General features: G+C 34.1%; 1 protein-coding gene across 8 annotated transcripts in view; it reads right to left on the bottom strand.

Moving 5' to 3' along the window:
- Window positions 1–12643, bottom strand: part of SCMH1 (Scm polycomb group protein homolog 1) — a 189939-nt gene that overhangs the window by 77778 nt on the left and 99518 nt on the right. For all 8 annotated transcript variants that reach the window (XM_081308957.1, XM_081308956.1, XM_081308951.1 and 5 more), the window contains one exon: window positions 9128–9371. In XM_081308957.1, the coding sequence (XP_081165083.1) occupies window positions 9128–9371 (244 nt within the window). The remainder of the gene's footprint in view (window positions 1–9127; window positions 9372–12643) is intronic.

Below are 12643 nucleotides of genomic sequence, written 5' to 3'. Positions count from 1 at the left end.
GCCTGGCATGTGTGAGGCCCTGGGTTCGATCCTCAGCACCACATAAAAATAAATAAATAAAACAAAGGTATTGTGTCCAACTACAATTTAAAAATATTTAAAATAAAAGATAGAATTATTGTAAATATTTATGTTCCAAATAACAGTTCACCTAAATATATAAAACAAATCAATATAAAGAATCAAATAGAACACAATGAATAATACTGCATGATTTTAACACTTCTATCACCATTAAATAGGTAATACAGACATAAACTAAGTAGAGACTTTTCAGAATTAAAAAGTGCTATTAATCAAATGGGTCTAACACACATCTGTAGAATATCTCATCCATCAACAACCAAATTTATTTTCTTCTCAGTAGCACATGGAACTTTCTCTAAAATAGATCATATTTTAAGGCACATAGCAAAAAAGCAAATATAAAAAATACAGAGATAATTCCTTGAATCCTAGGAGATCATAATAGAAGAAAATTAGAATTCAATGATAAGATAAAAAAGAGAATTCATTTTAACACCTGGAGATTAAACAATAAACTTTTAAATGAGGAATGGATTACAGAGGGAATCAGGGAAAATTTTAAAAAAATTCTTAGAAACAAATGAGAATAGAAGTACAACATATTAAAATACCTGGGAAAGCATAAAGGTAGTTCTAGGAGGAAAGTTTATAGCATTGAGTTCCTGCATTAAAAAAATAGATACCAATGCTAAAGTTGTAGCTCAGTGGTACAGTGCTTGCGTAGAATGTATGAGGCGCTGGATTCCATCCACAGCACCACATAAAATTAATAAAGGTATTAGAAAAACAGATACCAAATAAAAAACCTAATGTTACATCTCAAGGTCCTAGAAGAAGAACAAACTTATTCCAAAATTAGAAGACAGGAAATAATCAAGATCAGAGCTGAAATTAATGAAATTGAGAATTAAAAAAATACAAAGGATCAATGAAACAAAAAGATGGGTTCTTTGAAAAGATATACAAGATTGATAAATTTTTAGCCAAACTAACTAAAAGAGAGAGAAGACCCAAATAAAAAAATTAGAGACAAAAAGGAGATATCATAACAGACACTTCTGAAATCCAGAGGATCATTTAGAAACTATTTGGAAAATTTATACTTCAATAAACTGGAAAATCTAGAAGATACTGGCAAATTTCTAGACACATATGACTCATCTAAATTTAACCAGGAATATGTAGAAAACATAAACAGACCAATATCAAGTAATGAAATTGAAGCAGCAATGAAAAGCTTTCCAATGAAGAAAAGCTCAAGATCAGATGAATTCTCAGCTGAATTCTATCAGAACTTTAAAGAAGAATTAATGTCAATCCTCTTTAAATTATTCCATGAAATAGAAAAGGAGGTAACACAGCCAAATTCATTCCATGAAGCCAATAGCACCTTGATACCAAAACCAGACAAAAACACATCAAGGAAAAAAAAATTTCAGACTAATATCCCTGATGAATGTAGATGCAAAACTTCTCAGTAAAATATTAGCAAAGTGTATTAAAAACACATTAAGAAAATAGTACACCATGATCAAGTGGTTTTTATCCCAGGGATGCAAGGTTGTTCCAACATACATAAATCAACAAATGTAATTCATCACATAAATGGAGTCACATGATTATTTCAATAGAAGCAGAAAAAACATCTGACAAAGGCCAGCACCCAATTCATGTTTAAAACACTGGAGAAACTAGGAATAGAGGAACCTACCTCAACATTGTCATAGCTATATGTGACAAACCCAAGGCCAACATTATAATGAACAGAGAAAAACCGAAAGCATTTCCTCCAAAGTAAGGAACAAGACAAGGATGTTCAATCTCATCACTCTTATTTATCATAGACCTTGAAACTCTGGCCAGAGCAATCAGGTAAGAGAAGGAAATTAAAGGGATACAAATAGAGAAAGAACAAATCAAATTATCTTTGTTTTCTGATCCTATATTTAAAAGACCCGAAAAACTCCACCAGAAGACTTCCAGAGCTGATAAAATAACAGGCTACAAGATCAACTTACATTAATTAATTATTTTCTTATACTCTATTTTGAATATGCTGAGAAAGAAATCTGGGAAACTTGCAATAACCTCACAAAAAATTAAAATATTTGGGAATAAATCTAATCAAGGAAGTGAAAAACCTCTACAGTGATAATAACTATAGAACACTGAAGGAATAAATTGAAGACCTTAAAAGGTGGAAAGTCAACCGATGTTCTTGGATAGGCAGAATTAATAGTATCAAAATGGCTATACTACCAAAAGTGTTATACAGATTAAGTGCAATATCCATTAAAATATCAATGACATTCTTCACAGAACTAGAAAAAACAGTTCTGAAATTTATTTGGAAAAATAAGAGATCCAGGATAGCCAAAGAAATCCTGAGCTAGAAGAGTGAAGCTGGGGGCATCATAATACTGAACCACATGTAATAATACAGAGCTACAGTAACAAAAACAGCATAGTACTGGCACCAAAACAGACCCGAAGACAAATGAAATAGAAGACAGAAAAAAATCTACATAAACACAATCATCTGATACTTGATAAAGGTGCCAAAAAATACGTTGGAGAAAATGGTGCTAGGAAAACTGGATATCCACATGCAGAAGAATGAAGCTAGATCCCTACCTCTCTCCATGCACAAAGGTCAATTCAAAGTAGATCAAAGACCCAGGAATTTGATCAGAAACTTTGTTGTAGGCTCAACACTCTAACATATTGGCACAGGAACCATCTTCCTTAACAAGACTCCTAAAGTGCAATTAATAAAATAAATTCAATAAGTGGGATGGCATCAAATTAAAAAGCTTCTGCAAAGTGGAGGAAACAAATAAGAGCATGATAAGAGAGTTTACAGAATAGGAGAAGATCTTTGCCCTCTGCTCTTCAGACAAGAGATTAATATCCAGAATACATAAAGAACTCAAAAAATATAACACACACACACAAACAACACAATCGATAACTGGACAAAAGAACTAAAAATGACACTTCTCAAAAGAAATACAAATGGCCAAAAAATATATGAAAAAATGTTCAACATCTCTAGCAAGCAGGGAAATACAAATCAAAACTACATAAAGATTTCATCTCACTTCAGTTAGAATGGCAATTATCATGACTACAAATAAATACTAATGAGGATGTATCGGGGTGGGGAAAGGAACACTCGTACACTGTTGAGTGAAAATTAGTACAATCATGCTGGAAAACAATATGGAAATTCCTAAAAAAAAAAAAAAACTAGGAATGGAACCACCATATGACTCGTATACCACTCCATGGTATTTATCTAAAATTAGCATATGACCACATCAGTTTATAGCAGTGCAATTCATAGTAGCCAAATTTTGGAACCAGTCCAGATGCCATAAACAGATGAATGGATTAAGGGAATGTGGTATATATACACAATGGGGTTTAACTCAGCTATAAAGAAGAATAAAATTATGGTATTTGTGGGTAAATGGATAGAACTGGAGAACATCATGCTAAAGGAAATAATCCAGACTCAGAGAATCAATGCTTTCTCGCATATGCAGAAGCTAGACCAAAATAAGAGGTGGAAAGGTGCATGGAGGGGATTTCCATGAAAATAGAAGAGAGATCAGTAGAGTAGAGGAAGGGATTGAGGGGTGGGAGGAGGGATGGAAAAAAAGAGGAGTGGTGGAATGAAACTTACCAAACCATCCTATGTACATATATGAATATACTACAGTGAAGTCCACCTTTATGTATATCTACAAAACATTACTTAAAAATATAAATAAATAGAAGACCACTAGAGATGGTGGAGAAAAATGATGGGGGAAAAGAGGAAGGAATGAAATGGGAAAATACTAGGGATTGAATTAGAGCAAATTACATTCCATGCTTGTATGATTATATCAAAATAAATCTTGATATTATGTATAACTATAAAGCATTAATAAAAAATAGAGCATGTTCTTTGTACATTCTGGATATTAGGGCTCTATCGGAGGTGTGGGGGGTAAAGATTTGTTCCCAGGATGTAGGCTCTCTATTTACCTCTTTTATTGTTTCTCTTGCTGAGAAAAAACTTTTTAGTTTAATTAAGTCCCATTTGTTTATTCTTGTTGGAGTATTATGCAGCACTAAGAAATGACAAAATCATAGAATTTGCGGGGAAATGGATGGCATTAGAGCAGATTATGCTAAGCGAAGCTAGCCAAGCCCTAAAAAACAAATGCCAAATGTCTGCTTTGATATAAAGAGAAAAACTAAGAACAGAACAGGAAGAAAGAGCATGAGGAAAAGACTACAGTAAACAAAGACGAATGGGGGGAGAGAAACGGAGAGAGAAGGGAAAGCATATGGAAATGGTAGGAGACCTTCAAGGATACATAAAATTATAAGAGGTTATGAGGGGCAAGGGGGAGGGAAAAAAAAAAAAGGGGAGAGAATTGAACAACAGCAGGGGAGGTAGAGAGGGAAGATGGGAGGGGAGGGGAGGGGAGGGGGGATAGTAGGGGATAGGAAAGGTAGCAGAATACAACAGTCACTAATATGGCATTATGTAAAAATTCGAATATGTAACAGATGTGATTCTGCAATCTGTATTTGGGGTGAAAATGGGAGTTCAAAGCACAATTTGAGTCTAATGTATGAAAGATGATATATCATGAACTATGTAATGCGATAAATAATCAATAAAAAAAAAATAGAGCATGTGTCTATTTCAATTATAACTTTCAAAAAATGATCCAAAAAGTGCTTCTTCATTTTATAACCAAGTATCCTGGATTAGTTGGAATTTTGATAGCTTCTGCCCATCAGTTTAGGAGCTAAAGGGATACTACTGGTTTAGCAAAGAAGAAGAGGAGAGGCAGTGAACAGCTGGCATGCAGGACTCCCTTCATTAGATGGAGCTAGGTAGTAGGTAAGCTGATTGATCTAGAATCAAGTAGGAGACAAGGTCACAAAAGTCATTTGCTACCTATTCTCCAAATCATTAAACTACATGTATTACAGAAGTAGAAGGTCCTTCAAAGACCAAGTTCAGCCTCTCGTGTATATAATGACTTTCTCAAAGGCAAAACAAGTGTGTTGGCTCTACTGCTACTAGAATCCAGATAAGTGCTCTGATATATTACCACACTACATCTTTTCTACTTCCTACCAGGATCTGGGAGCCAAAATCCAGGATCTCAAATGAAGCTTTGAAAGGAGGTCAGTGGAGAATAGGGAGAGTATGAGGATGATGTGTGAAGGCAACACAGCTCAAACTGTACGGGACCTGACACTGTTCCATGAAGAAATCTCCAGAGTCTCTCCCTCTAGACTCATATCAATAGAGTTGTCATTTAATTATCTAAGTTTCAGTTTTCTCATAAATAAAATGTATCTAAAAATAATTGCACCTAGTTCAGAGTACCAAGAAGATAATATGAAACAGCGTGTAAAAAAATATTAAATGAACATTGGGTTTTTTTTCTACTTATAAGCATCAGATATTTCACCTTACTTTGAATTTTTAAACAATTTAAACACTAATGGCCAGAAGGCAGAAAGAATGGAGGAGATGGCATGATTAGAAAGAACAGGCTTATGTACAGAGAACATCTTGTTTTGTGAAATGAATTGTGTAATCACATTCTTTCCACATTGCATCACTTGTTCTTCAGCCAGGATACTAAGATGGCTGAGCCTCTGCTATTATGAAAAGCTTCACTCTAGGACCTACTGAGAATGAGGTCAGGGAGAAAAGAGTTACTGAAGGGAACAATGGAATGATAAATGCTGGAATTATAACCAAAGGACCTATCTGGAAATATCATATAGAAGAAGGTCTATTGGCCTTCTGAGCCTGGTCCTTCGGGCCATCTTCCATGAAAAATTTAAGGTCTTCAGAGAAATGCAGAAGAGAATAATCAGAAAACTCCTCTGGAAGCCTCAACTGCATTGTGAGTCACTTCTTATCAGTGTGAGTGCAGTCAGATAGGAATGCATGCCCAGTAATTCCTGGATACAAACTCCCAGCTCTGGTTCGGTAGGACTGCCTAATGTCTCTAGGAGATTTTCCAATAAAACAACATAATTTTCCAGGCAAGAAACTGAGAAAATTGACCTATTTACTGAATGAAACTTGAATTACCAGAGCCTATCCTGTTTTGACCTCAAAAAAAAAATAAAAATGACTGCAGTACCAGTTCCAAGGCACCTCTCTTGCTGCTTCTCAGAGCATGAAGAGGATTGGCAACAGATTTCTCATACTGACTCCTGGGCACATATTTCTTGTACCATATAGAGGAGTGGCACTTTCCTGATCACCTTACTTCTAGTTCCCCCTATCTCAGCACCACTATCCTAATCCAAGCCACCCTCATCTCTTCCTCATTCACAATAACCACTGCACAATCCATTCTCCACAGAGCAACCCAAGTGATTTTTTAGGTAACATCTTTATTGACATATAATTCACACAATTCAGTGTTTAAGTATATTCACAAAGTTTGTGCAAACATCACCCCAATCTAATTTTAGAACATTTTCATCATCCCAGAATAAAACCTCATATCCATTAGCAGTCACTTCTAATATCTCCCCTGACCCCTGGCAACCACAAATCCACTTTTGCCACTATGTATTTACATGCTCTGGACATTCCATATAAATGCAATCAGACAGTACATTTTTTTTCCACTTATAATATTTTTATGATATAACTATGCTATAACACTATCAGTAAACCATTCCTTTTTTATTGCCAAATAGTATTTTATTATATGGCTATACCACATTCTATTTATCCATTCATTGGCTATTGGGCTATTATGAATAACACTGCCAAGAATATTCATAATGTGTTTCATGTGAACATGAAACACACTATGAATATGTTTTCTATTTTCTTGAGTATATATCTATGAGTGGAACTTCTGGGTCACATAATAAGTATGTGTAACTTCAAAATTGTTTTCAAATGTTGCTGCAGTACTTTATGATTTCACCACAATTTATGAGAGTTCTAATTTTTCTAATCTTCCATAATATTGTAATTGTTCATCTTTTGATTACAGCAATACCCATGGGTGTGAAGTGGTTATCTCACTTGATTTTGGTTTACATTTCCTTAATGATTAATGATGCTGAGCAGCTTTTCAAGTGCTATTAGTCATTTGTATATATACTTAGAGAAATATCCATCTAAATCCTTTGCCTATTTGGTTTATTTATGTTTTCTTACTGCTGAGCCATAAGTGTTCTTTTATATTTTGGATATGAATTCAAGTGATTTTCAAAAAGTACATCAGATCTTGTCACTTGTTACTCTCTTGCTTAGCACCCTCTAATGGTTCTCTAATAAGTATAGAATAAAGTTCAAAATTCTCATTCTGGTTACAAAGCCCTATATCTTCTGACATCAGTTTGCTTCCCCAGCATCAACTTGTACTACCTTCTCACTCAGGCTGTGTATTCTAGTAAGAACAATCTGCTTTCTGCCCTGGAAACAGAGTGAGCTCATTCACATTTCAGGACAACAGCATTAGCTGTCTCATTTGTATGCTTGGCACTCTTTCCTTGATGGTTCCTTCTTATCATTCAGGTCTTAATTCAAACATTGACTTTTCAGACAAATTTTCCTGAAAAGAAATTCTGTCTAGAAGTTACCCTTCCATAAAGAAACTTGGGAATGGTAGATGCATTTATTATTTTGATTGGGGTAATGATTTCATGGATATATGTTTATTCAAAGTTTTTCATATTAAATATTTTCATATTAAAGTTTTTCACTTTAAATATATGTGATAAATTTTACATCAACTATACTTCAATAAAGCTATTAAACATATAGTTTCCATTATTACTATAGTTTCACTGTCACTAGCTTATCAGACTTTGTTTTCTTAGGAGAAATTATCTCATTTCCCTTTAGAAATTATCTACTGGAAATGACTTTCTTCTTTTTTCATTTTTATCTTTTGGTGCTGGAGATTAAACCCAGGCCCAAACTTAGGAAAAGCATGAGCTCTACTACTAAGCTATATCCTTAGCACTTGAAATGGTCTTATTTCTTGATTTAAACATCTGCTCTCTGTCTTACCCCACTAGAACAAAAGTGTTATGAAGGCAGAATTATTGTTCATCTTTGTCACTAAAGCATCCTCAGCTTGGCTTACAATGATGTGCTCAATAAATATTTGGCTAATTGAATTAAAGAACAGAAGTTTAGAAAAGAGACTGTGAGACAATAGGAAGAGTGAATTTTTCTTTCCTCAGGTTTACCAGTACCTTTTAGACTTAAGAGGATGGAAGTATTATTATTTTCCTTATTAAAAGCAGCCATCTCTAAATCTATCCTGGATGATCTCTATCATTATGACCATCAACATCAACAATCATCATCATCATCATCATCAAAAGTATAATTTATGATTCATTTAGTCTGTGGCACTATTATAATATTTCTCACATTATTAGTGGTTAATTTTATAATAGTATAATAATAATATAACATTATGTAGTAATTGTAACAAATATAGCATAACTATAATAATAGCAGCATTAATACAATAACAATTTATTTTAGCCCCTTCTATTTGCCAGATATAATTTCATTTATTCCTCACAATAACTTTATGAAGTAGGTATTCTTTTAAAGATGTGGAATCAGAAGTTTAGAGAGGTGAATTAACTGCTCAAAGCCACACAGCTTGTATGGCGGAAATAGATCCCATTTTGCTGTAACAATTCTGAAATATTTTTACAACACAGTGTTACTCTAGCTCATTATTTGCCTTGAGAATTTTATTTGCCTTGAGAATGTTACTACCTATACTTTGAAAGGGGTTAGAGGTAAAAGTAAGATAAACGAGAAGTTAGTTCTCTGATAATAAATCAGGATACTTACAGGGAGGAATTTGTACTTCATCCCAAATTCCATGTCTGGCTTCATTTGACACTTAATTCTTTACTGTTAATGGCTATTCTCTGAAGGCCTTGGTATGTACCTAAGCTGCTGGTCCTTTTCCTTCCCTGCCTATTAGTGAAGTGTTCTGGTGAGAACAGATTGACTGTGACAGAGATAGGTAATCTCCCTCATCATCTGCATCTTGGTTTCAAGAGCCTTTACCTTTGGTGCCAGGAGGCTGTAGGTTGTCTCCAGTCAAAGAACACCAGCCCACAGGAAAGATGTCCCGGGAGTCGAAGCGGCACCAGTAATCAAAGGCTCCTCGCCACCCATCAAAAGTGACAAGCACCTCTGAGCCCCGAACCTCCCCTATAGTGGCTGGACAAATGAAATGAGGATTCTTCCTGTCTACAGCTTCCAGCTTCATTCCCATTTTGAAGAAGTTGTGGGAAGGTGATGGTGGCTCCTAGATGGAAACAGAAATAATCAGACCTAGACACAAAGAAAAGGACTGGATACATCAATAGACTGTTGTCTCATCTGGATGATTAAAACATGACTGCTATGCAAGATTTACCAAGGAGATTTAGTCTTTATTTTAAATGGATTTCAAAGTACACCAAAATATTACTTTATTAATTCTAATATTTTGACATCTTTGATTCAGTTCTTTTTAAATAAAAGGTCACAGGTAAAGCTGAATCTCCCTTTGTTCCCTTCCTTGACCCATTCTTATTTCACCTACCACAGAGGTTAACAATTACCCATGCCTGTTTTTATACTTTACTATATGTGTACATATCTATCTGCACATTTTAAGGTTTTACACAAATGGTATTGTACTGATCACATCATTCTACAACTTGCCTGTTTGTTCAACATCATTTATGAAGTTTACCCATGTTGAAAAATTTAGCTCCAGTCGTTTTAACTGCTACTAGCATTCTGTAATATGTATGTATCACACTCTATTCATTCTCTTTAAATGGACATTTAAGGTTGTTTCTAATTGCTTACTATTTCAAAAGTGTTTTAATAATATTCTTGCACTGTTACTTTACATACATGTGGTAGGGTTTCTTCGGAATATATACCTAGGAGTAGAATTGCTGAGATATAGGATAGACATATACATCTTCTGCTTTATTAAATATTGCTAAATTGTACTCCAAAGTGTTTGCAAAATTGTACACACTCACCAGCAGTGTGTAAAATCTTAGATGCTGATTTGTAGTCACATGGATCAAGTTTCAAAAAAATGTGTTGTACACTCTGTTCTTGCCCTATATCTTATTGTTTCATCCTGTACCAACAACATAGTCCTATTAAACGAGCAGCTGGTAGGAAATGTCCCCCTACTTTGTGATTCTTTAATATTGTCTTGGCTGCTCTTTCTTCTCCTTCACCTTTCAATGAATTTTAACTCCATTAAGATTTTGACTTCAATGAGTTTATATATTAATTTGGGAAGAAATAACCTTTGTTATGTATGATATTGAGCGTTCTCTTCTATGAACATGACAGTCCTTTCTATTTGTTAAGACTTCTTCAATAAAGACTTTAAATTTCCTCTATAAATATCTTGTGATTTCTTACTAACATCTTTTCTAGGCATATTGTGATTCTATTGTTATCATAAATGGTTTTTTTTTTTAAAGATAGAGTGAGAGGAGGGAGGGAGAGAGAGAGAGAGAGAGAGAGAGAGAGAGAGATAGAGAGAATTTTTAATATTTATTTTTTAGTTCTCGGCGGACACAACATCTTTGTTGGTATGTGGTGCTGAGGATCGAACCCGGGCCGCACGCATGCCAGGCGAGCGCGCTACCACTTGAGCCACATCCCCAGCCCTCATAAATGGTTTTAAAAAAATTATTCTCAAACCATTTGTTGCTGTTAGGTAGAAATGAACTTGTTTTTAAAAAGCCATCAACTAATTTCATACTGCATGATATATTAGTTTTTATCTACATTATTTATCCATTATTGAGAGATGTGCATTCAGACACTCCTTAGTGGTTGTGAATTTTCCAATCTTGTCATGCAATTGTCAAATTTTTATAAATCTTGAGGCTATGTCTTTCAGGACTATAGATGCTTATAAATGCTTTAATATTCTTGACAAAATGTACTTTTTAATGATTAAGTGGTAAGCTTTAAATGCTTTTTAGCATTAGAGTCTCCTTTGATTTCGGTATAGCTTATACCAGCTTTATTTTGATAAAAGTTTACCTAGTATGTTGTTTGTTTTATTTTACTTTTAACAGTTTTATGTCATTATGTTTAAGCAACATCCATAGTGAATAGCATATAGAATTTAAAAGGGTTAATTTCTATATGATTAAACTGATAAGTTTAGCTTCATTTCTTATGATAACTGGGATTTTTGAAATATTTTAATTTTTTGTGGTGGTGGGGGTCTGTTTCCTAGGCACCATGTCTTGAACTCATGGGCTCCAGTGGTCCTCCTGCCTCAGCCACCCAAGTAGCTATCTGGGTGTGTGCTACTATGCCCAGCTGAATTTATTACAGTTATTTTATTGTCTATGTTTCTATTTAACTTGATTTTTCAAGGCACTTTTACTTCTTTTTCATCAACTAAGTTTTCATACCCTTCTTACCCTCCATTGATTTAGAAATTTAAGTCTATTTATAATCTTTTCACGGATCCCTTTAAGATTTTAACTATATAGTTGAATAACAAAGACTAAAACTCATCTTTTATTTATAGTCCCAAACAATAAAAGAACATTAGAATACCGCAACTACTCCTAAGTTGTATAGTGTAGACAATTTAGTTCTACTTTATTATACTGCCAAGTATTTCCTTTTGTTATTATAATTGCTTTATACCATAAGTGACAAGCAAACAATATATTTCCTCACCATTATTTCTTCCATCTCATTCTTACTTTATGGTTAAATTACCTTCTTCCTGAAATAAAATCTTAAGTTGTTCATTCAGGTGTTACATCAATTTCCTTTGGTTTATTTGATAAATCTGATTTTTTACTTTCATTCTACAATGACATAGAATTCTAGGTGGATGACTATTTTCTCTCAGTACTTTGAAAATATTATCCCATTTCCTTCTGGCTTATACTGCTGCTGTCAAGAAACATGTCAGCTGATCCCTTTGAAGACATTCTGTTTAATTACTTTCTCAGATCTTCTCTGTCAACTTTTAGTTTCCTAGAGTTATGATATTTTAAGCTATATATGTTTTTATTACATGTTCTGGAAAACTCTCAGTTATTATATTTTTTAATATTATCTGTTTCTATCCTTTCTAATTAATCTTCCTGGATTTCATGTTCAGCATCTGTCAGTCTTTCTAATAGTATTCTTGCTTTTTTTGTTTGTGTGATTCAAAAGTTGATTTATTGAATTCCTGTTGTAAATAAAAGAACATTAATATTTTGTTTATATTACTTTCTAGGGTATGTTCATTTAATTGGTGAAAAACACAATTCATCAGTCTTAAATAGGTGATAATTTGCCCGTGGTTAAGAATTCTTGCTTTGGGGCTGGGGATGTGGCTCAAGTGGTAGCGCGCTCGCCTCGCATGCGTGCGGCCCGGGTTCGATCCTCAGCACCACATACCAACAAAGATGTTGTGTCCGCCGAGAACTAAAAAATAAATATTAAAAATTCTCTCTCTCTCTCTCTCTCTCTCTCTCTCTCCTCTCTCACTCTCTCTTAAAAAAAAAAAAGAATTCTTGCTTTTTACCTTTCATGTTT

This window comes from Spermophilus citellus, assembly GCF_964194105.1.
Source record: "Spermophilus citellus genome assembly, chromosome: 9".
Taxonomy (NCBI): domain Eukaryota; kingdom Metazoa; phylum Chordata; class Mammalia; order Rodentia; family Sciuridae; genus Spermophilus; species Spermophilus citellus.
Note: the sequence above shows the minus strand (reverse complement) of the source record. Positions and strands in the feature narration are given on the sequence as shown.